The following is a 23,254-nucleotide window of genomic DNA, read 5'->3' as shown; positions in this document are numbered from 1 at the left end:
TGTTATCATTTCTGTTAGGGTGAGTTGCTTCTTTATGTTTGGTTTTCAAAAGAGATTCAAGGCGTGTTTTCTGCCCTCAGTGTCCAATGCCTCAGCGTCTGTAGATGCCTTTGCAAGTCCTTGTGTCCTCACAGTTCATGGGGAATGTGTTGCCCTTCATTTTGTAAATGAGCCAGAGACTGTGCTCTTCAGGTTCAGCAAATGTTTGTTCCAATGATTACATTTTCTTTAAAGCCTTTTAGTTCCTTTTTCATAAATGTTTTTTCTCTTATGTCTCTCACCATCTTGATAAAGGTTGATGGACTAAAACACCAGGGACAGCAATAGAAATAAGTCCAAGACTTTCTTACTCTATCCCTGACTAAGACTCATATCTATTTTATATTAAAAGTCTGTCAAGCAGCCAAATCAAATAAAACTCTGAAAAACATTTTATATGCTATTATACAAAAAGTGACATCCCTGTTTTTTGTTAAATGTTTGTAACCATTTAACAACGTGTTTATGACAGAGGTTCGTTGGTTGTATTTGAGAGGAGAGAGTGTCTCAGATAATTAGAGAAGGGACAGGATGAAGACAAAAAAGACGAACAGTGGGACACAGGAGGAGAGGAAGAGGAGTGTCTGTTAGAAGCTGATGAAGGAGGAGAGAAGAGGAGAGGAGAGAGAAGGAGAGGGAGGGGGGCAGACAGACAGGCGGGGGAGCGATTATAGCAGGGTTTATGTATGAGCTATTGATTGAGTCGGTGGTGACTTCTTGAGTGGTTAATTCGGGAAGTGAGAGCGATAGAGAGAGTAACTCACTGACCAGAGAGGGGAGGGAGGGTGAATGGGGGGGATAAAGAGAGAGATGGAGAGAGCGTGATGAGGATGAGTAGAGAGGGAGAGAGAGAAGTGCATTTCCTCAGGTAAAAGTGTGGAAAACAAGGCACTATTTTGCACCGAGTTGTGTTGTAGTGATTCTTAATAACTTCAGCAATGATTAAGGTCCCACAGACCCCTCTCCTATATGAGTAAAAATAATAATATTTTTGACATAGTCTTTAGGACCTCTTCCTGTTGCCACAAACTACACTTGCACATTAAGGTGACTGAATGGATGACCATCTATTACAACAGTCAAGGAAATATTGTATTATTTATTTGGTGTATAGTCCTTTTCTCTGCCAAAAGTCACTCACAGACAAAGAAATGTAAACTAATATAACTCCAATAACATAACTCCATACTTTAAATTACTTTATTTTGAATTTGTTAGGAGTCGGACGCATAAAAAGTACTGTCACAAATAGTCACAGATGTAGAGCATATGACAATCCATTGTATTTAACCAGGTTTTACAGCTGGAGTCTCTGAGACACCAAGCAGGACTATTCTGTGATGTGTCTTTTTCTGTTCTCATAAAATCAGGAAAAGTCATTAAGTCATTCATTCTTTGTCTTTTTCAAACTGTTCCTCTTCAGAAATTGCAATCATCACCCCATAGATAAACAGGCATGAACACTCACACACATTCACACACACATGCACACACCACTTCCTTCTCTATAGTGAAGTTGAGCCCATAGGACACTCATCTGCTCAGTGGAAACAACAGATGGTTCTCTTGTTCTCAGTGTATCACCTTGTCTGAGGAAGTCAAAATCAAGAGCAACAACTTGAACTAGGAAGCCAGGTGCTTTGTGTGTGTGTGTGTGTGTGTGTGTGTGTGTGTGTGTGTGTGTGGGTGTGGGTGTGGGTGTGGGTGTGGGTGTGGGTGTGGGTGTGTGTGGTATGGGGAAGAGTGTGGAGGATCTCTGTTAAAGTCTATAGATAGATAGATAGATTGGTTGTTATTCTAAATGTGTCCAATGCATATTCGCCTGCAGTTTTCGTTAGCAATGCATCTCTCATAGTTTGTTTGCTGGTAGGATATCCTGCAGTCAAATTCGTTAAAGCTGCGCGCGTGCGTAGGCTACGTGTGTTTAGCGTAAATGTATACGTGTGTGTGTGTGCGTGCGTGTGCGTGCGTGCGTGCGTGCGTGTGTGTGTGTGTGTGTGTGTGTGTGTGAGTGAAGGTCAGCTCGCCGGCGCAGTCTCTTTTCCTATTTCTCTTCCCTCTCGCGCAGGTTTTGATCTCTCAGCCGCGAGATCAAAGGCGCTCTCTGGCTATTAGTCAGCGCGAGCCATTGATCCCTCATCGATCCACGCGAGACACAGCCGCCCCGTGAACACCGCGCGAGGCTCCCCAAAGCTCCTCCCGCGCGTCGGGAGAGGGAGGGAGAGAGAGAGAGCAGGAGAGAAGGAGCACGCAAAGGAGGGAGGTGGAGCAATGTGTGTGTGCGTGTGCGTGTGAGTGTGTATTTTTCTACTGGCGCGGGCAGAGCCAAACTCGAGCTTTTTCTTTGCCGCGGGACATGAAACAATGAGGCTCGAGCCGGTTTTAATAAAGCGCGCTTTCCCTCCTTTCAACTCTGGCGCGAGGCGGACGAGCCGGCAGCGGAGAGCGATCGATAATTAATGACGATGAATAATTTAACCCTATCGATTGATACTTTTTTCTTCATCCTTTTTTCCCCTTCTTTTCCTTATTTTCTTAAGGCTGGCGTTCCATACCATACTAATACCGTTATCACGCGCTCACATCCTCATCTCCACTCACCTCTTCTTAACTTGTTAGAGTTCTTCACGAAAGTAAAACAAAAAAAAGAAAGGAACAAGTTTCCTTATTTATCAGAAGCAACTGTAGCCTATTTATGACCAGAACAGGAGTCTAAACTTCACCTGACTGTTGTAGCTAAAGCTCCAAAACTTCTCCCTATGTAAATGAAACTGGCCTTTACAAGACTGGTGACACTTGTTTGACACATATTTTCTTATTATAAACAAATCTAATGAAAAGACCAAATGAAATCAATGATCTGGCAAACAAATAGTAAGTCTAGAGGCGCAAGCCTATTCCACCATTGTTGTCCAAAAACTATCCCTCAAACAATCCCTCATTCACCCTGGAGCACCAAATGTGTATTAATCCGCAGCTGAAAATAGTCACCAACAAATACACAATTTGCTCCTGTTTGGTAAACATTTGCTAAAAACTACAATGCCCAGCTGTTTTGAGAAATTGACCCCCCCCCCTCCTTTTTTTTTTTTTTTTTTTTTGGTGAGTCTCTTTTAGAGACTGACATCTTTAGAAGGGAAAACTGGGCCACAAATAGGGTAGGAAAGTTGTAAAGTATTCAAAGAAGAAGACCAACACATTGATGATGGGATTTGTTACCAAGAAGAAAAATATGACATAAAGCCAGTCTTACTCATAAACCTGTGGTCTGTTATAGGACCAATTTAGTTTATTGTGGAAAAATGTTTCTTAACAATACAGCCACTTCAATAATGGGTATTAATTCTCATATGTCTGGGTTATTTAAATATATTTTCTGACCTATTATTCCCTGTTCTGAATCTTGCCACTTGAAACAGTACATTGGCTTATACCCGCTCATACATGTACTATGTCTTTCAAACTGAATTTCACTGAGTGATATTGTGGTTTGGTGGTCCTGTCAGGTGATAGCCTGTCTTGGTGTGAAGGACTCAGTGTTAGTTTTGCCCCTGCAGTGTGGAGCAATGGGTGCTCTGTGGGAGAAAAAGCACGGTCACAGAGGCTCAGCACTCCTGTGACTGTACGTCTTGGTTAAATACACTGACAGCACTGCACTGCTGCCTGTTCTAATCACAGAGAGTATACTGAGTTCTCACTCTTTCATATGACAGTATGAAGGGTATATGAAGTTCTAGGTACAAATTAGTGAACGTTGAAATATAACCGTTATGAAAGTTGTTACACAGCTATTATAATGTTAGTGTGTGCAGCTCTTTGACTCTTAAACACTGTATAAATTGTTTTAAAGTGGTTACAACAGTCTTTGTTTTAATCCAGTGTAACTTCACATGATTTATTAATGGATGTATAAAATGCACCACTCCAGGGGATAAACTGTTAAAAGTGAAAACACTTATTTGCAACAGAGTCGCAATATGTGAACAGACATAAAACCTGTCACATAAAATTAAAAAATGAGAACATTTAAACCAAAACTACATCAGTGCCTATTTAGATTTAGTTAATCATGTGTATTCCCATTGTAGGTAGTATTATGTCCTACAAAACATTTTAATTTGTGTACCATATTTTATAAAATGGGATAACCCCATCGAATTCAACATTTTCACAAATCAGTTAACTACAAGGGCAACTTGGGGGCTAAAGGTCATGAGTACTTGGTTTTGGGGGTTAAAGAAAAGAAACCTATTTTGGTTAAGCTTACAGGAGGTTAATTTTGTTGAGGATATAAAGGTTGTGAGGTTGAAGTTTCTGTCATTGTTCCTTAGATTTATTAAAAGTGTCTTTTTCTTATACACTGTTTCATAAGAGCCTTAATTTTTTGTACAAATAAGTAGGGATTTTATATGGAGGTACAGACTAGATAATACCTTCAGAAACAATATATTATTTAACAACATGTTGAAAAAGCTTGGATATTTATAAAACTTAGTGATAAAACAAACATAAATCATTTGCTATTTATCATGCATCACCTATTGGGATGGTTATTTCTTAAGTAAGACAAGAAATTTAGCTAAATGAGAGGAATTATAGGCCACTGTAGTCATGAAATTTGATTCAGTGTTGACTTTTCATTTGGATGGACAGGTTCTTTTTCCCTCTCCCTGACCAACCCCCCCTTCCTCCCCTCCTCCTTCCCTCTCCCCCCTCTCTCTCTCTCTCTCCCCTCCTCGTTTCTCCTCTCTCCTTCTTTCCATCTCCTCTAACAAACCCATAGCAGAGTCCCTCTGTTCTTCCACCCTGAGGCTGACCAGTGTGTCAGAGCTAACCAGGGAGAGGAACAGAGAGAGAGGGAAAGACAGAGATAGCGAGAGAGAGGCAAGTAGAGAGAAAGGGAGAGAGAGAGGGTTCAGTTGGGCCTTTTTCAGGGGCAACCAAAAAAAAAGGAAGATGAGACAGATGTACAGAGTCCGTTTCATCTAGTGGAAAAAGAAAGCGAGAGAGGCCAGACTCTTCATGCCTCTCATATTTCTCTATCTTTTTATATCGTGACCCATCACTCTTTCCTTCTTTAGACAGCACTGGAGACATAATGTTGCCTGAATGTCAGGCTGCCCCCCTTCCTCCCTCTACCCCAGTCACTCTGCAGAATTTCAAAACATAGTTGGTACTACAATATATTCCTCACACTGTTTCCTTTTCACTCCTGTCATTGGCCTACTAACCTTGGCTCCACAAGTATAGCACTTCTGCCGATGGCCCCGGTCCTATACATTACCAGCCTCGATGCAAACTTGCATCAGAGTGGATCAATCGTTTCTATCTGGGAGAAGATGTCTTGAGCAATATTGAGTTGTGCTAGAAACCAGACTTGAATGAACTGATCATGTTCATTTGACATGATGATCCACATTTTTTGAAGACCCCTAACTCTGACTTTAATATCCTAATTATGGGTATGCCTTTTTTCTTTTCCTATTATGTCAACAGGTTTATTGCAATCAGCAAAAATCTGATGAGATTATGTGGCTCTAATGAAACTAATACAAATGTGGCTGAAATACAACAAAAAAACTGTATTTCTATCTAGAACTTTTCAAAACGGAAGTTACATTGTGTCTTACAAGATAAAGCAAAGAGACAGCGACGTAGAAGAGCAAAGAGACAAAGAGCCCCAACAACAAGAGCTATAAAATGAAATAAAAAAACAAAGACAACAAGCATGTTTAGCGCTGCTGTTGTTGATATTTGTATATTATTATATTTTACAATGGATTAGATTGACTAAGTATAATGTGAAAGTTGTCACTCGTCATGACAAATTCACAGAAAATTATCATCCAACTATGCAGAGTGCTTTAGCGTCTTTCAGCTCATTGTTTTGGTTGTCCAGCCCACAACTTTACTTTTTTCCATTTCCAGCCGCAGCAGGCAGTTCTTTTAGCACAAAATGAAAATGTTATCTAGCACCGAACAGCACAGATAGACAAAGTTAGGGAATAGTTCATGAATAAAGTGGAACATTTAGCAGCTAAAAAAACATATATTTTGCTCAGTAGTTGGTGGAGAAAAAAAAAAAGCTGAAAGGAGAAAGAGTATTGGTCTTAGTTTCGCCAAGAGGCCTGTAACACGACTGCAAACGAATGATAATGTTGCTCTGTGTCTGCTGGTTGTGTAAATAAGCAACTGTGAGCTAACAAGTTTACCATATCAACTTCATGGTGATAATATGTCAATACTGTATTTGCAGCTTGTTTACGCTGCTCCCAAGTGGTCAGAAAATCAGTTACTGCAGGTTTAAAGATGGTTTTTAAAGATGTGAACTGATGCTGCCTCTCTGAGACTTTGCGCGAGGCAGTTTGAAAGTTGCAGCAAAATAGCAAAAGCACGATCACCTTTCAGCCTTGACCATCCTTGATCTAACATAAGTGTGTGAATCCTTGCATCTCTGTAGTGTCCTAAAGACACAGAAAAAGCTGTCCCTAAAACCCAGCACACTCTTTCAACAGTTGACTGAATTATCAAAAGCCTCTGACTCATCAACACACCTGAGGGTTTGCAACAGTAATGGTCTGTTTGCTAAAACTAGTCCAGGCCTACACTTCACAACTTGTGGAGGAACACAACTGAGGTTTCCTTTGAGCAGTGAATGTGCTCTTGTCAAGATGTGATTGTCTACAGTAACTCGGTGCCCCTATTGTGTGTGTTAACTATTGTCACTGATAACTGTGTGATCCATCATCCACACTGGGTTTTATGGGTGGCCTTTTGTGGGAGAGAGGTCCTTTTGTTTGGCCTGTTGTGTCCACAGTTGCTCTGTGCAAAATAAAATGTGTTTTTGTCTTCACACTTCTCTGTGCTCTATCAGTGCACCAGCATCTTTAGTAAACAAAGTGCATTCTCTCTTTCAGCTCGGTGAGATGTGTGTTAGTGTGTCTATATTGATTCAGTCAATATCTATGGGCTCCATGTCTTATTTTGTGTGTGTGTGTGTGTGTGTGTGTGTGTGTGTGTGTGTGTGTGTGTGTGTGTGTGTGTGTGTGTGTGTGTGTGTGTGTGTGTGTGTGTGTGTGTGTGTGTCTTGGTTACCTGAATACCTGTGTATTTGTGCCATCCATATCTGCTTGAGACTGTGTGTTTACTGTGCATGTACAATCCATTACAATCTGTGAGCGTCTGTATCTGACAGTCTGTGCATGCATGTGTGTGTAAGAGTGTGTGCGTATGAGGAAGAGTATTCCCTGGGCTGCTAGTTATAATGTTTCTGGGGGTGATGGGGGGAACTTGAAAGCCCTGCGCTGCCCAAATCAAAACTAACAAGGAAATGATGGGGGCTCCTTTATCTCCTCTCTGGCCTGGGGGGCCGAGGGGGGCGAGGATGGGAGACAAGGGAGGGAGGGAAAGAAGAGGAGGAGGAGAAGGGAGGGAGGCAGGGAGGGGAGGAGGAGGTGGAGATGGGGAGGGGGGCAGCCTGGCTTCCTCTTTGATTTGTAAAAAATGCATTACCTCCGAAATCAAACGGAAAATTACTGCGCCGAAGCAAAACACACAGAGCAGGAGAGAGGGAGAGAAAAGGAGATGGGTGGGGCAGGAGGGAGGGAGGGGGAGAAGACAGTGGATAGGTGTGTGTGAATAGGAAAGAGGTGGGAAAGAGGAAAGGAGGATTCACCTGTATAGATATGCTGTTGGATCGGAAAAGGGAGGATGGGTATAGATTTGAGGCGTTGCGTAGGTGGTATGAGAGGTAGCTGGAGAGACCCTGACAGATAGGAGCACACATATATATCATCCTCAGAGGAGACAAGCTTATACATGCCGTGGACCAGGAGAATATGGAAAATAAAAGAGATGATGCAGTACTCATGACCTGTAGCCCACAGGGAAGAGGAAACTTATAGATTACTACCTCGAACACAAAGAATATCTTATTTCTTAAAGACTCACACCAATCTCTGCAGAGGCCTTCAGTCAGACGAACAGGGTAGATATCAGCATTTTAATGGAAAGGCGTACGTTTTGAATTGGAGCTGTTTCTAATTGTGTGAAGGCCGATGTATGATTTGATATCCTCCTGGTACACTGAATACCAAGTTATCTCTGTTACAGCCTACGTGTAGGATAGTTTTATGAAAAAAATCCCACCCGACAGTGAGCAGCTTTGTGTGAAGATATGAGTTACGGCTGTCATTTGAACCCTTACGATAACTTTGTCTCATTATGGGAAAGTGAGTGCAGGCAGAGACGCAAGACAGAGAGAGAGAGAGATGAAAAAAAAAAAAGGAATGATAACATGAATGATACGGAGGGAAAAAATACGTGAGTGAGATAAGATGAATGCCAACTCTATATTTGAAGACAGAAGGAGCGGCTTGAAAACAAGAAAGATGAAGAGAGGGAGGAGAGAGCGAGAAGGGGCCACAATCCAAAGGCTAGAAGCAGGGTGAGAGCGAACGAGAGATGGATAGAAAGAGAGGGTCGGTCAGAGAGTGAGAGTGAGAGATAGAGAGAGAGAGAGAGAGAAATGCCTGGAGTTAGCAATAATAATTTATACAAACACACCTTAATAATTCACGTTCCATTTCAATGCTGGAGGGAAAATCCAAAATTCACAGAGCATAATTAAATAGAGGCAGAGAGTGAAGGGAGAGATAGAGAGGCCAGCATTAAAGATACCAGTGTAGCAGCAGGGCATCTCTTCCATCTGAGCTTTGTAAAACAACCCTGATGAAAATGTGATATCCAAACTAGATCCCGTCTCATAGTCCACTAACTTGTCATGGAAACACTGAAATCTCCTTACCTTCTCCTGTCAGCAGACGTCTATATGCATTTATCAAGCAGACGTTATCATTATCAGCTGCCATTTAATAAAGCAACCAGCCCCTCCCTCAATCACACATGCACACACTATTGTTGCTGGAGCGTTCAGATCACTTGTTAGCAATTGATAGAAACAACAAAACATCTCAGTCACTTGCAGATTTGAGTCTGTTTTTATTGTCAGAGAGAAAAGTTAATCACTGCTGCCTCATGTATGTTTATTGCATCAGTATATTAGATTTCTTTCAAGTGATTCTATTATATAACCTGAGGCAGATTTCTGTTTTTATTTTTTTCAAATATTGTTTAAAAACTACTAGAAAACTAAGCACATTTACCCAAGTACTGTACTTGTACAATTTTGAGATATTTGTTCTTTACTTGAGAATTTCTATTTTGTGCTATTTCACATCTCTACTACATTTCAGAGGAAAATATTTTCACTCCACTACCTCCATCTGACTGCTGTTGTTACTTTGCAGATCATGATTTTATATTCAAAGATTGTAAAATATTATGCATTGTTAAATATTAGAAACTATCCACAGCATATGAAGCCTCACCTTGTCCAACTACAACAATAAACACATTTATGCATCACTAGTAATAACCAAAAAATATAATGTATAACACCTACAAGTGCCATTTTGTCGGCATAATGAGTGATTTTACTTTTTAAATTCGAAGTACATTAATTTGATGATATGTTCGTTGTATTGTTACTTTTACTTAACTAATTACACTTTTTACAGTACATAATTTATCAGCAAACATGGCCTCGTAAGACAATAGAAATTATATATATATATACGTAATATACTATTTCATCGGTTTGTCAATGAAGTACATAACTTTTTATAATCTTTTATAATTATGCAACCAGAAAACATCAGCAGAGAAAAGATGTTTTACTGAGCATATAGCCCTTAAATCATCATATAATGATTAAAAACTTAAATGAACTTCATTTTCCGTCTGACTTAAATCACATAACAAACCAAGCCTTTACTATACAGGGAGACCATTAAACTAATCCGTTAGAGGTCATGTACTTGAACATAACTTTTCACAAAGAGATTTTGACTTCATGTGTAGTTTTTACTACTACTACCAACTCCACTCTGGAATAGCCAAGCCATATTATATATTAAAAACAACACAGTTTTTAATGGATAGTATGGCTCAACTTTGACTTGGTTTTCAAAAGTCTACTTAACTCCTCCCGTTCATAAATGCACTATAGGGATGTCAACCCTGTTGCATCAGACACAGCATCAGTTAGCCACACAAGATTACGTCCATCAAACACCTGATCTCTACCAAAATCATATAAAACACAACCTTGCCATATTTCACATCGATTTAAGGTATGTTTCTGAACTCATATTGCGCCTTTAGACCCTTATGCAATACCTCAATTTTCAACAAAGTTTCTGCTCTTCCCCTTCAACTTCAGCTAAAGTAAACCTGCTGGGTAGCTGACTCTGGCTTGAGCAAATCATTTTCAATGAAATGACAATTCATGTCAAGTCAAACAATCGTTGTTTACTGACTTTCCTTCCCCTCTATGCCGTCTCATTGTTTTCTTACAGGTGTTGTGGAGGCATGGACTGTAACTGCGTCAGTGATCTGCTGCTCCCCCCGGTGCCCGCACTCTGGACGCCAGGTCAGTCCCGCTGCCATGCTCAGATGACCAAAAGCAGGAGCTGTAATTTTAACTTTTCTTTGTTATGTCAGGTCTGCTTGAGGTCTGATTAGAGTATTTTTTTTTTTTTTTTTTTTTTAAAGTAAAATACTAGTGAAAGAGCAGAAATCTTTAAACATTTTTTTTAATCTAGACCCAGATCGCGTGTGCAAATTGGTTAAAACCAGACAACCAAAACAAGCAAATTTAATTCTGATAAAACTTCACAAACATCACCATCATCATCAAAATCACATGTTAAAATTCATCTAAAAAGATTAACCACACACACACACACACACACACACACACACACACACACACACACACATTACTAAACAAATTGAGCCTCTGGTGGTAATTGGTTGTATGTCTAATGGTTTTACAAGGCTAGTTAGTGCCAGATTCACTTTTGGATGAGTCAAAAAGCTACTTAACTCCATCAGTGATGTGCATACAGTCGGCTTTTAGAATTCAGACCCGAGCAGCATCAATCAGATCTCTCCCAGAGAGCTGTCATCATCCCACTGACCAATCTGTTGAGGCTAGAGGGCATTAGTGCAGACTAACATTGCTCAAGGCACGCGCTGTGATATTAAACACATCATCCCTCACCTCCATCACTCATCAGTCATTCAGACAGCAACAACCCCCCCCACCACCACCACCAAACACACACACACAGACAAACACGCACGCACGCACACACACACACACACACACACACACACACACACACACACGACCAACCCCAATGCCTAGCAAGCAGCGGGACAAATGACAGGCCCTAACATCCTCCTCTCTTTCCTGCTCCCTCTGCCCAGGGTTCGCCTTCCCAGACTGGGCCTACAAGCCCGAGTCGAGCCCCGGCTCCAGACAGATCCAGCTGTGGCACTTCATCCTAGAGCTGCTGCAGAAGGAAGAGTATCAGGGGGTGATCGCATGGCAGGGAGACTACGGCGAGTTTGTCATCAAGGATCCAGACGAGGTGGCTCGGCTGTGGGGGATAAGGAAATGCAAACCTCATATGAACTATGACAAGCTGAGCAGGGCACTGAGGTATGACAGGAAAACAACATTATTCTGGTGTGTTTGGCGTCTGTGCACCTTCGTGTACATGATGTGTGGAATTTCAAGCAATAACACTGTTGTAACAGATAAATCAAGACGCTTATCACCCCACGGTTTACATATATTGTTTACTCTTCTGTGGCTGAATGCTCACTGAAGAGTCTCTTTCCCATTTTCGTAAAAATAGAAAGATAAAGGTGGGACTTTTCCTAGGGAACGTCAATACCCTCAATTTCTCCTTATCTGTGGACATCCTAATGGAAAGTTCACCATTGAGCTGCCAAATAAAAAATTCAATAGGGATTTCAAAATTAAGCCCAAGTCTGAAATTGCCTGGACTTCTTCAGAACAGGGAAACTGCTCGGCACAGAACTTTCTGAAGGCGATTAAAACAATACGGTTCACACTCCATACCTTCAGCATTTTACACCCCCAACCACACACGCAGTTTTCTTATGCAAATGCACACTACCCCAACTTGTTCTCCTACCCCAACCCCCCCTCCCTCTGCTTTCCTTTGGCCTCTTTTTAATGGGGGCTGTCGTCAGAGTCTAATTGTTATGAATTGGCTGGGGCCACAATTAGCCTTCTTAATTAGCCTCACTTAATTGCTCAATTAAGGGCCACGGCACAATTGCCACGCATAGCAAAACACGTACACATCATTGCACTGAGTGCAGCCACTGTGGATACATGCTGATACGTACATGCTGCTGTGTTTGTTGATATAATGCGCCTGCATAATGAGGAGCTGCTCACCAATATTTAGTGCTGAGGTTGTCTAATGCACTCTGTGTTTGGTGCACTTACTGTGGTCGCTTTGAAAGAAATGGCACTAGAGATATATACTATACCACGATAAAACATCCGATGGTTTTTCAGATTGCAGCATCACACCGCCCCCCCCACCCCACCCCACCCCACCCCACCCCACCCATGCACTTCCCCTTCATCCCCGCCTGAGCACTCAGCTCCTTTACCTGAACCAGATGGCTGCATGTTTTGCCCTTACTGCCGATCAGCCTGGCATCCTGGCAGACTGAACATTGTGACACCTTAGTGGGTGGCACAGGAAACCGGCATGACTACAGCTCGACATGCCCAGCGGGTGACACCTGAGGTTGTTACCATGGAGACTCCTCTTGTTGTCCCCCCTCTTTGTAAATGTGCTTTCCTGTGGGGAACAGTGGCCGTTTTTCGTCGGCATGCACATTTACATGACAGTTTCAGAGATGAGTCAAATTAAATACCAGGATGAAAATAGGATTTATACAATTTTCATACCTCTCATTTTCTTTAGGTTATTATTTTCACTAAAATAGTCACAAATTTGTGTTTTATGAATAAAATCTGATTATTTACTTAGTAGTACTACACCTTTTTTTTCATTTTAAGACATCATTTCATTCACTTTGATGCCATAATAAATATTATACAATAATATAATACCCATATTTTCTTTTGATTTAAAAATAGTCTTGTGCATGATGAAAGAAGTATTTTGTCTTGTTGTTTTCCTGCTGTTGTTTTTTGTTCTCCAGTTCACTGCATGTTAAGGGCTTCAGACACTTGAAGGGATTCGGCTTTCTGACTTTGTGTCTGTTAACAGCTGAATAAAATTTCCCTCTACAGGAGCATATTGTGTTGAATCAAGGCAGTCAGACATGAATTGATTTGAGGAAGGAGGAGTTGAATAAAAACAGTGGGAAATCAGCATAGCTCTCACCCCACAGCGCTGAAGTTGTTTACTTATTCTTTTCTGTTGGTGATGAAATACAAAACCTTGATGTGAGCATTATATTAATCCTCCTCTCCTCTTTTCCTTTTCCTCTTCCTTTTTCCTTTATCTTTTATCCCCTCACTCTATCCCTGCTTCGATATGCTCTCCTCCTCCTTTGCAGGTATTACTACAACAAGCGCATTTTGCACAAAACTAAAGGGAAACGTTTCACCTACAAGTTTAACTTCAGTAAGGTCGTGCTGGTGAACTACCCCATCCTGGACATGGCCAACTCTCCCTTCTTCCTGGCCCAGAATCACTTCAATGGCGGCTCCACCGCACCAGACTGCACCCCAGAGGTACGAAGGGTACGATGGAGGGACTGGGAGAGGGTGGAGGGAGATATTTTAATATGTATTGTAAGATAAGAAAATGCAGATAATGCAGTGTCAGTCACGTAGAAAATGACCATGAATTTATAGTCTGACACATTTTTGAGAAATGAGACTCATTCATTGAAATCTAAATTATATCCATATTTTGTCTCTATGGCAGGTAATAATAAAAAATGGTATTTAAATACACAGGGAATAAAAGAGCAAGAGAAACTTGCAACAAAAAGAAGGACAAGGAGAAATGGCAAGACACACAACTCTTTTTTATTAATAGTGATTTAATTCAAGTAACTGAAATCCATTTCTCTCAGCTATTTTGCCGTTGTATTTCTCAGGCCCCTGCTGTGCATTTGATTTTGTACAAGAGAATGTGTGGTATTCACCATATCTATCTTTTATTCACTGTCTCTACTGGTGATCATAATAGAATACAACTCACTTATTATTTGCCCTGTGAGACTGTAAAATTTTTACAGAGATAAATTGTATCCGAACACAGAAAGAAGGAGGCATGAACAAAAAATGATGATTTAGTTCAAAAATAATGACTTTACTTGTAGGTCTATTAAAGCGATCAGATATTTATAGAAAATAAAACAATGAACAAATCCATTTAAATGTGTCTATGCTAAATTATGAACATAGCCACACAAATTGTTTCAGAAGACTCTATTTTCTAACTTTGATTTAAGTGCTAGCGTGCAGTTAATTTTATTTCAAGCAACTAATGTCCTAGAAAGTGCACATAACTTGAAAGTACAGTAAGAGAGAATCATCCATCATTTGTCTCCACCATCCTTAAGATGGGATAAGGAGACACACACTCTGAAGGCGACAGTGGAGGGAGACGGTTTTAACTTGTCCTTAAAACAAAAGAAGACATTATCCCCTCCTTCTCTTATCCCCGTCTCCGATGGCGAATCCATCTGTCATCGATTGAAAATGAAAGAAATAGAAAGCAAAGGGGTCGCGTTAGATCAGATCAATGGCGGGTCATTAATGCGGTTTGTTAAGCAACGCAGATCTCGCAGCTTGGGAGTACAGTCTCGCCTTTCAAACTTGGGGCTGTGGGGTGACAGATACTATTGATCCACAGTCCTGCTTGGGGAAAAAAATCCCCCTTTGTCCCCTTGATTCCTGAGATTCAAGTGTTCCATTTATTTTTTACCTTGTCTCCTTCTCCTTCACATATTTTACACATCAACACACACACACACACACACACACACACACACACACACACACACACACACACAGACACACACACAGACACACACACAGACACACACACACACACAGCTGCCCTACATCCTGAATGGATGTCAGTCTCTCAGATCTCAGTCCTATTCGTCCTGTGTCCCTTCACAATCCCTCTCTCTTTTCTTGTCATTTATCCTTCGTGCCCGCAATCTTAATCGCTGGTCTCCATTTGACTCTGTACTCTTCCTGCCTTTGAGTCTCTGAGCCTCTGCGTCCTCCTACCTCCCTTTTTACCACGACTCCCATGGCACCCATTTTATCCTGTCCTTGCTGCGACTGTGTCACTGTTTGCATCACACTCTGCGGGGTGCTGCTGTCAACATGTGACTTTGCTCCGCATTACACAGCAGCACCATAAGGTTGGATTTGTGGGAATACATGTGCTTTATTTAGGAAGTTATTGTCAAGGCACAAACTCCTTTTTTAAATCTTTTTCCTCTCTCTCTTTTTTTTCATCTCTCTCTTTGTTGCTCAGGCCATACAGTCCCTGTTTCCCCGTTTGCCAGACTCCGGCAGAGGAACATCCCTGTTTGATCGAGGGACCACGGCACCAGGGCCTGAAGGAGACAAGCTGAGACTGGACACATTCCCTTTCCTCAGTTCAGGTGAGCCGACAGAAGAAGAAAACTTTGTCAAAAACTTAAAGTTGCCTGAGCAAAAACAGGAATCTTATAGTATCCCAGAGACAAAGCCGTCTTCATGAGGGAAAAGACAGCTTGTACAGAGGGTGTGTAGGCAGTGTATACACAGAAAGTAGACCTTCTTAAACAAAGGGAGGAGGAGAAGGTAGAGAGGAAGCAGGAGAGCAGAGAGAGCATTGAGGATATAGGGAGGCTTGAGCATTTATTGTTAAAGGAAATAAGAGAGATGGCTGTCCCAACGCACCCTGCAGTGAGGCTGTGCTTCAGGTGAGAGAGGCCATGTTAGCTTGTGAATTATGCACATCAGCGGTGGTAAGAAACAAGTTGAAGGCTGGAGAAGTCACCCGCCCTTTCAGCGTGATTGTTCGCAATTGTCCTCCTCTTTTCTCCGCACGCACAAGTGTCTACAAACGCAGCGTGGATTTGTGAACGTTTGCATGATTGACAGTATGTATGTGTGTTAATGTATCTGCCTTTGTTTGTTTTTCTGCACGCTCTATGCGTGCATCAGAATGTATACACCGAATGTGCAGAGCTAGAGAGAGGTAGCATGTAAACAGATGTACTCACACACACATGCACTCCTCATCACACAACCTGCAAACCCACCCCCACCCCTCTCCCTCCCCACTCTGTTTGTCCTCAGGTCCTATTCCCCCCTTCTTCCCTTCTCACCCTCCTCTCCCTCCCATGTGTCCCCGCTGTCCTAATCCCTTCCCAGGCAGGAAGGCCCTAATTGAGGGTGCAGGCTTCAGTTTGTGGCCTGTGGGCGCCCATTACTGTGTTTTCATAAGCAAGTGAGGCCTGCCTGACTGATTCAATATTCATGTGTCTGCCAGCTACTCCTGGCCCAGCACGCAGAGACTTCACCACTGTCAAATTAGCCCTGCATAGTAAATAACAGAGTGAGAGAGAGAGAGAGAGAGATAGGAAGACTGTGAGAGATGGAGGGCGCAGCAGAGAGAGAGAATCTTTGAGTTGGTTGTCAGTTGGAAGGAAGTACAGTAGGGTTGAGAGGCAATGCTTTTGTTTGTTCATTAAAATTGAATTCCAGCATCACCTCAAATTTACCCCCTTTTTCTGTTATCAAGTGATGCTTACAAGGAACTGAATTGAAATACGGTGCAATATTTAATTTGTTACACCTTAAGGATTTTGCTTAATCTAAAATGATATGATGACATGTCAAAACATGTAGGGAGGGGGGTGACAGGAGCTTGACAGTTTACAAGTTTTCTTCCTGTCAGTCATTTAACCTCTGGAAGTACACAGACTCGTCTGCTAATACATTCTTCATTATTTCTCCAATAGATTTTTCAACAAGGTGACTGTCCCCACTGTGTTGATGTGCAGTCAGAACAGTGGCAGCATGCCTCCAACTATTTCCTATTTAACATACTGAAATAATACACCATTTGGAGGATGTAAACTCTGCTTGATTAGTTGCTTGATTTTTTTTTTTTTTTTAGTTTTGACTGCAGTGCAGAATCTTTGTGATCACATCTGGTTTGCAGCAGTGTGAAGTGGGTGTACTACACAGTACTGGCATGCATAAATGAACCATCAGATTTTTGTTGAAAGCAACCGTGCCAGAATTGGCCCCTGTGGCTTCTGATTAGAATTGCTAATACCGTTGAGCATAATTAGTGAACATTCTTGGATGTTGTATGTCAAGAAACCTTTGGCCCTTCTGAGTTCTAACCTCCGTCTCTGGATTTTCTCTGTCCTAGGTGCCCCATGCTACTCCAAACCCCCGTCCCTGCTGGGCCCGTACCCTCGCAACCCACCCTTTGACTACCCCTGGGGCTTCAACCCCTACCTCCCAGGGGCCTTCTCTCTCAATAACTGCCCCAAACTGCCCCCTGGCTCCCTCTACCCCTCCCAGTTTTACCCCAACCCTTTGCAGAGCAGCCTTTCCCAGCTGCCTCACCCCTTCTCTTCCCTGCTCCCCCCAGGGGAAGCAGGTGGGGGTGAGAGGGGAGCAGCGGGGCAAACTGGGGGGACGAATGGCACAGCGGGTGGTCAGCCAGCCAGACTCTGCCTGCCACCCTACCCAGGGAGCCTGTCGATGGCTCGGACGGACATTGGCAACGGGGCAACACTTGGGGAAAGGGAAAGGGTGGAGACCAATCCTCCTGGCACGGGGCTGAGCCTGGGGCTTGGAGCGGTCGGGCTGGGATCCGGGACTGGGACAGACCAACAGAGCCCCACAGAGAGGAGGGGGGGGGTGAAGCAGGACCCGGAGTCGGACTCAGACCTGGAGATCACAGATCTGAGCGACTGCAGCTCGGAGAATGAAAACGAGCATGAATTTGGCATCGGGAAGGAATCCAGCCTGGCAAACCGATCACAGATTGTGTTGGATGGAAAGAAAGGGAGCGTGCTGCCACCCATCTCATCGCTCCCTCCAACAGTGTCTCCACATCCTCTGAAGAGCCTGATTCCCATCACTCCTCCTCCGCCCTCCCTGGCTCCGTCGCTCTCTCCTTCCATGGCTCTGCATGAAAGACACAGGGAGACAGAGACTCTCAAAATGATACACAGCTAATACATTTTCTCCTGCGTCCACCATCTTGCCAGTCTATGCTCTGATAACTCTCTTCTTCTCTCCTTTCATTTCTCTGCAACTCTTTTCTGCTTTAGATTATCAACTCTCCCATCAGTCTTGATAGATGCTTTTCCCAGGAAAGGCAGTTATGCTCTTTACTTCTAAAATTACTGTTTCCCTGTGTAAGTTTTTACTTGCCTACAGTCCATTACACTACCGACTTCCCCATCTCGGAACATATGGGGCGTACAGTTTTAAGTGTATCGGCTGTCTGTGTCACCATCTTGTCCTTTCTGTTTTGATCTCTCACACTAAATGATCACGCCGTGGTTTGCAGACTTGTTTACACGTTGCCTTCAGCACTCTACAATTTGCTGTCCGTGGCCGAGCTATGATAGAAGGCAGCGAGGTAGTAAATTACAACACAGCAATGCCTGCCTTGGCAAACATTAACAAACAACATCCCTATACTAACAGAACAGAACAACAAATATTGCTCAGATCAATCCAATTTTACAGATCTGTACTGTAATTATTGAGATCTGGAGTATATATACAGTATAATCACTATGACTTTTGAGACAGTCAAATACTGCCACCCAGTGGTCCTTTCAGGCAACATCTCCCTCTGAGAGATCATCTCTGATCGTAAACCTGTGCTTGAAATTGTTGCCCCTAAGTTTATTTTGCACTTACTTTTATATGATATAGTTTCTAGCAGGTTGATTTAAATGTTAAAAATCCATATTTCTAATAGTGCTAACTGTGGTAGTCAGTGAATATTTATTTTGTCCCGTGGTTCAAGTATTTCCTGCACATTTTCTGAACGGAAAGAAAAAGAGAGCAGAGAGAGCTGGGCCAATCTAAAAATTTGTATGAATATTTCTGTGTATATATTTTAATATGGTGTACATTACATTTAATTATTATTCACTATGATAAGATTTAGCTGTATTGTTGTGATTTAATTCAGTATTTAAACATGTTGGAAAAATTATAAGCTTAGGTGTATCAAAGTTTAAATTATTAATGGCAGAAGATCTGCACTCTGAAGATGTTTTTCTATGATGAGGACAGAGGTCACACTGGGAATTGTCTCTGATTTTCTCAACCCCAGTTAATTGTGCCCTTTGGTCATTTTTGCCAGATGCCCAACGTACAAACCCTTTGGGTTCAAATATATGCCGGTAGACTTATTTTTATAGTTAGCATTCACCCAGTGTAACTGTACTGTAATTAGTCAAATGTGAATAATATTGGTCTTCGCATTTTCTTTTTTAAATCCTCCCCCGAAAATCTGTTTTGATTATTTTTCAATCAATGCTTTTTGTCCATGCCAGCAGCAAAGCAATTCAGTTTGCTTGAGGACATTTAACAGTGGAAAAAAATATTCAAAAACTGTTTATCTGTTTTTGACCAACTTCCTTTCTCCGGCCCAGTTTCTCAGCACAGAGTGAACAATAAACCATATTGTACAGCTTCATAGCCTTTATAGCCTATGGTTTGTCAAACAGTGGCGGTATACGATTAGTTGTGAAAGCTCTATTGTAAAGTTAATGTAAAGCTCTATGTTTGTTGAGTTGCTACAGGAAAGGCCTCCAGTCACCTCCATGTGGACTTCACTGACTAACAGCTGTAAATACTGTTTCCTCTGTGTGTGTATGTGTGTGTACACATCCAAAATTGACAATGCAGTGGTTTTACCTGTCATCTCTCTTTGTTTTACTGTAAAGAAGAAAAATTGAAAGTGCAAAAAAGAAGAAAAAGATTAATATCTTCAAAAGCAATAAACATTATTCTGGATAGTGGACTGTTGTTGACTGTGATCTTGTTATTCATTTTGTTCACAGCGAACAATGAAGGGCGAGGTGGCCCTTCAAATTTCTGTCATAATCTTTGAAGCTACTTAAGCAATTTATAGCAGTGAACAAACCTTGCTAATATTTTTGGGACAACAAAGTATATTTTGAATGAAACTACATTTTTCTATCTGGTCACTTTATATCTCCTATAGTTAGTAATATATAATATAAATAAACCAGATGTGACTGCTAATATCCGACAAATTTAAATGTTTGAGTTTCAAGATACTTTGTTGTTTTGATAACAAAAATTAAAGTTTCTTTTGCAAACCTGCAAATATGTGATACCATAAATAATTAGCATTAGAGTTACACTGTGAGGAAATGACATATTAAAATTGAAAAATATAATTTGATCATAGAAAATTAATCTGTATTTCTTAATCAGATAAACAAAATATTAATTAGATTCATTGAGACAGTTGAGGATAAAATTAATAGATAAATTCTTAGGATGATGGTGTCATGTATGTTGACAACTTAAAAAACACATCACTAAATAAAGTGTATAGTATGTATAGTGTAATATAGTCACAAACACAATGCCAGATAAACAGTCAATCAAATTCACTTTATATGTGAATACAATTAAATTTGAAAATTATGTTATTAACAATGAAAAGACGTCATCGCTCTTTGTTCATTTTGTGTGTTTAACTTGTTCTCCAGTTTTAAGGTTCATTCCTGTTCTCACCATTTGACAAGCTACAGAGAGGTTAGGACAATAATAAGAATTAGAATAATTTATTCATTAAATTAAAAATAACTACAAGCATTGATGGACATCAGAGAGAATGTAAACTTTGAGGACAGGTGCGAGGTGTCATAACCTTATAGATACATGTATTTAAACACTGATTTATACAAAGTTTGATGGACTGTCATGTGTCGTGTTATAATATTTCGAATTAAGGGCAAAAATAAACAGTTTGTTCATCGAATGTGTTGATAACTGTAGACACAGAACTATATTCACTTGTCTGAAAATGACTTGAACAGGAATTTGAATTTAAATCTGTGAGACAACCTCAACAGAAAAACAGAGGAGACTTTATTGTCCTCAAAGGGTTGCGCACTACACACAGAGACACCCACACAAAACCTCCCGGTACAGCAAAACATATGTGCATGTGGAAGTCATAAGTGCCAGTAAGTGCCAATGACAACATGGTGTATGAGGTCGGAAAAATACTGTTGCACAGTTTGAACAAAGAGGGTATCTTCTGGGAATTTGTGCATTCTCACAGGTAAATAAAACAACCATATGTCCTTAACTCACACATCAGCATCACTTCTAAAGCACCTAGCAGCCACTCAGAATATGTGACAATTAGATTTAGTTCATGATCCAAACCTGAAGGAGCAAACCTGAAGGTGGAAACAGACAGGTTGAATCTAAAAGGTAAAGTAGGAAGCTGTGTGAGGGTCCACATCATACTGCAGTTTGTTGTTAGCCAGACCAGAGCCTCTGTACACTGTGTCAGCATCACAGTGCTATGACCATTCACACACACCCATACACTCATACACATCTTTTAATACTTAAATACTGACTTCTACTTGGATTCATGTTTTATTATGATTTATTATATCTGCCATAGTTCGACTTCAAAGTATAGAAGTAGTAGTTTGTACATTGTACATACATTTTTCTTTGCTGTTCTACACCAATTTCGAAATGATCTCAGGTTTGAGTCCTTTCCTACTACACACCAGAGTAGAGTGGGCAGTGTGTCAATCAAGCCTTTTTTGTAAAATCCAAAAAATGTAAGGCCTAAATAGACCTTATTTTAAGCCAACATGGACAAGAACTCCCTAAAGTTCTCAGAATAAAAGGTTTATTTGAAAAGCAACAATTCAGTGACAGCTGGTTTGACCTAAAGCTCAAGAACAGCTATTAAATAGACCAAGTGTTGAGGTTGTTTTTTTCCTAGGTCAAGAATGAAATTTGAACCTCAGACTTTATTCTGTTGTAACAAAATTACAACTGGGCTAAGTCTCCAGTCATGACAGCCATCTAAAGGTTTTACTAACTAGACAATTTGTATGCTTTTTTTGCAGGGTCATATTAGTTTGAGAGTACAGGTCAAGTTAGATCAGGACAGTCAGTGAATGTTCAGATGGGAAGGGCCCAGGTCGTGTCTATGTTTCTCCACAGGGTGGCGTATGAAAACCAGAGTTGAAGTGAAGCAGCCGGTGATCAGGTAGGGGAGTAAAGTTTGGTTTGGGCAATCCACTCTGCCAACAGATGCCTTGATTTCACGACGGACAGATGTTCCTTTATGTTGCCTAACAGCTGGAATCTCTACAGACTGGCTTCGCAATAGTGTGTGAAATGTATTTATGGCTGTATGAAAACCAACAGATCAGCTGGGAAAAAGAACATAAAAGGTGAAATAATGTATGCTTCATACAGCAGAGCTTGGTTGTTTAGGAACAAATAATCGACTAATTTAGGAAGAAAATGTATTTTCTGGTCACTGCTATGGTTTGGACACTAATACTGATGATGAGACAGAAATCAGGTTTAAGCAACAGAGTTCATATAAGTTCATGTAGGAAATTTGCTAATAATTATTATTAGATAATAGCCTAAAATGTTGAACAGTGAGAGCAGTAGTGTACTGCAAAGTTGAAATAACGTACACTGCGCGTTGGAATATCTTGGCTAAATATCCCTTAACTGCAAATATGTGGCTTTAACCACATATAAATCACACACAGGCATAAATATCATTGGCCTAATTATAAAATACTTACTGCTCAGTAGCACAGTGTGGACTCAATGGGGACGGGTTACTGTGTAACACAGTGCGGAAACAACCCCTTTTAGACGGTTTACTTTTTTTTAATTGACTGTGAAGCCATAAAACACACAAAGGTAATAAGTGAATTTATTACCCGTGTTTATATGTTGTCGGACACATTGCACTCGATCATTTTGAAACGCCAAATCGTTGCTTTTTAATCACCGTCTGCTGATCACCCTCTGCTTTTTTTTATGTGTACTTCCGCGTACAATGTTTTTTTCCCACTGACACACGGCAACTTTCGAACAGGAAACCTATTAGACGCGCTGCCTGTCGTTTTCTCTCAATTTAAGGGTGAGTACATCATTTTTAATTCTTTGCATACAAACTTTACAAAGAAACGGAACTTTTATGGCGTTGTTTGATATGTTAAAAGTCGCCATGGATATTTGTTTAAC

General features: G+C 41.1%; 2 protein-coding genes across 3 annotated transcripts in view; both read left to right on the top strand.

Annotated features, from left to right (window-relative positions):
* erfl1 (Ets2 repressor factor like 1) overlaps positions 1 to 19,981 on the top strand; it is a 42,130-nt gene extending 22,149 nt beyond the window's left edge. The window contains exons 3-7 of the mRNA XM_056379771.1: positions 10,458 to 10,531; positions 11,374 to 11,608; positions 13,522 to 13,699; positions 15,471 to 15,600; positions 17,367 to 19,981. Of these exons, the coding sequence (XP_056235746.1) occupies positions 10,471 to 10,531; positions 11,374 to 11,608; positions 13,522 to 13,699; positions 15,471 to 15,600; positions 17,367 to 18,184 (1,422 nt within the window). The 5' untranslated portion in view covers positions 10,458 to 10,470 and the 3' untranslated portion in view covers positions 18,185 to 19,981. The remainder of the gene's footprint in view (positions 1 to 10,457; positions 10,532 to 11,373; positions 11,609 to 13,521; positions 13,700 to 15,470; positions 15,601 to 17,366) is intronic.
* Positions 19,982 to 22,908: 2,927 nt separating this feature from the next.
* The window catches only part of arhgef1b (Rho guanine nucleotide exchange factor (GEF) 1b), a 41,155-nt gene continuing 40,809 nt past the window's right edge, over positions 22,909 to 23,254 (top strand). For both annotated transcript variants that reach the window (XM_056380565.1, XM_056380566.1), the window contains exon 1: positions 22,909 to 23,150. The gene's annotated coding sequence lies outside the window, so the exon portion shown is untranslated. The remainder of the gene's footprint in view (positions 23,151 to 23,254) is intronic.

This window comes from Seriola aureovittata, chromosome 7, assembly GCF_021018895.1.
Source record: "Seriola aureovittata isolate HTS-2021-v1 ecotype China chromosome 7, ASM2101889v1, whole genome shotgun sequence".
NCBI lineage: Eukaryota > Metazoa > Chordata > Actinopteri > Carangiformes > Carangidae > Seriola > Seriola aureovittata.
Note: the sequence above shows the minus strand (reverse complement) of the source record. Positions and strands in the feature narration are given on the sequence as shown.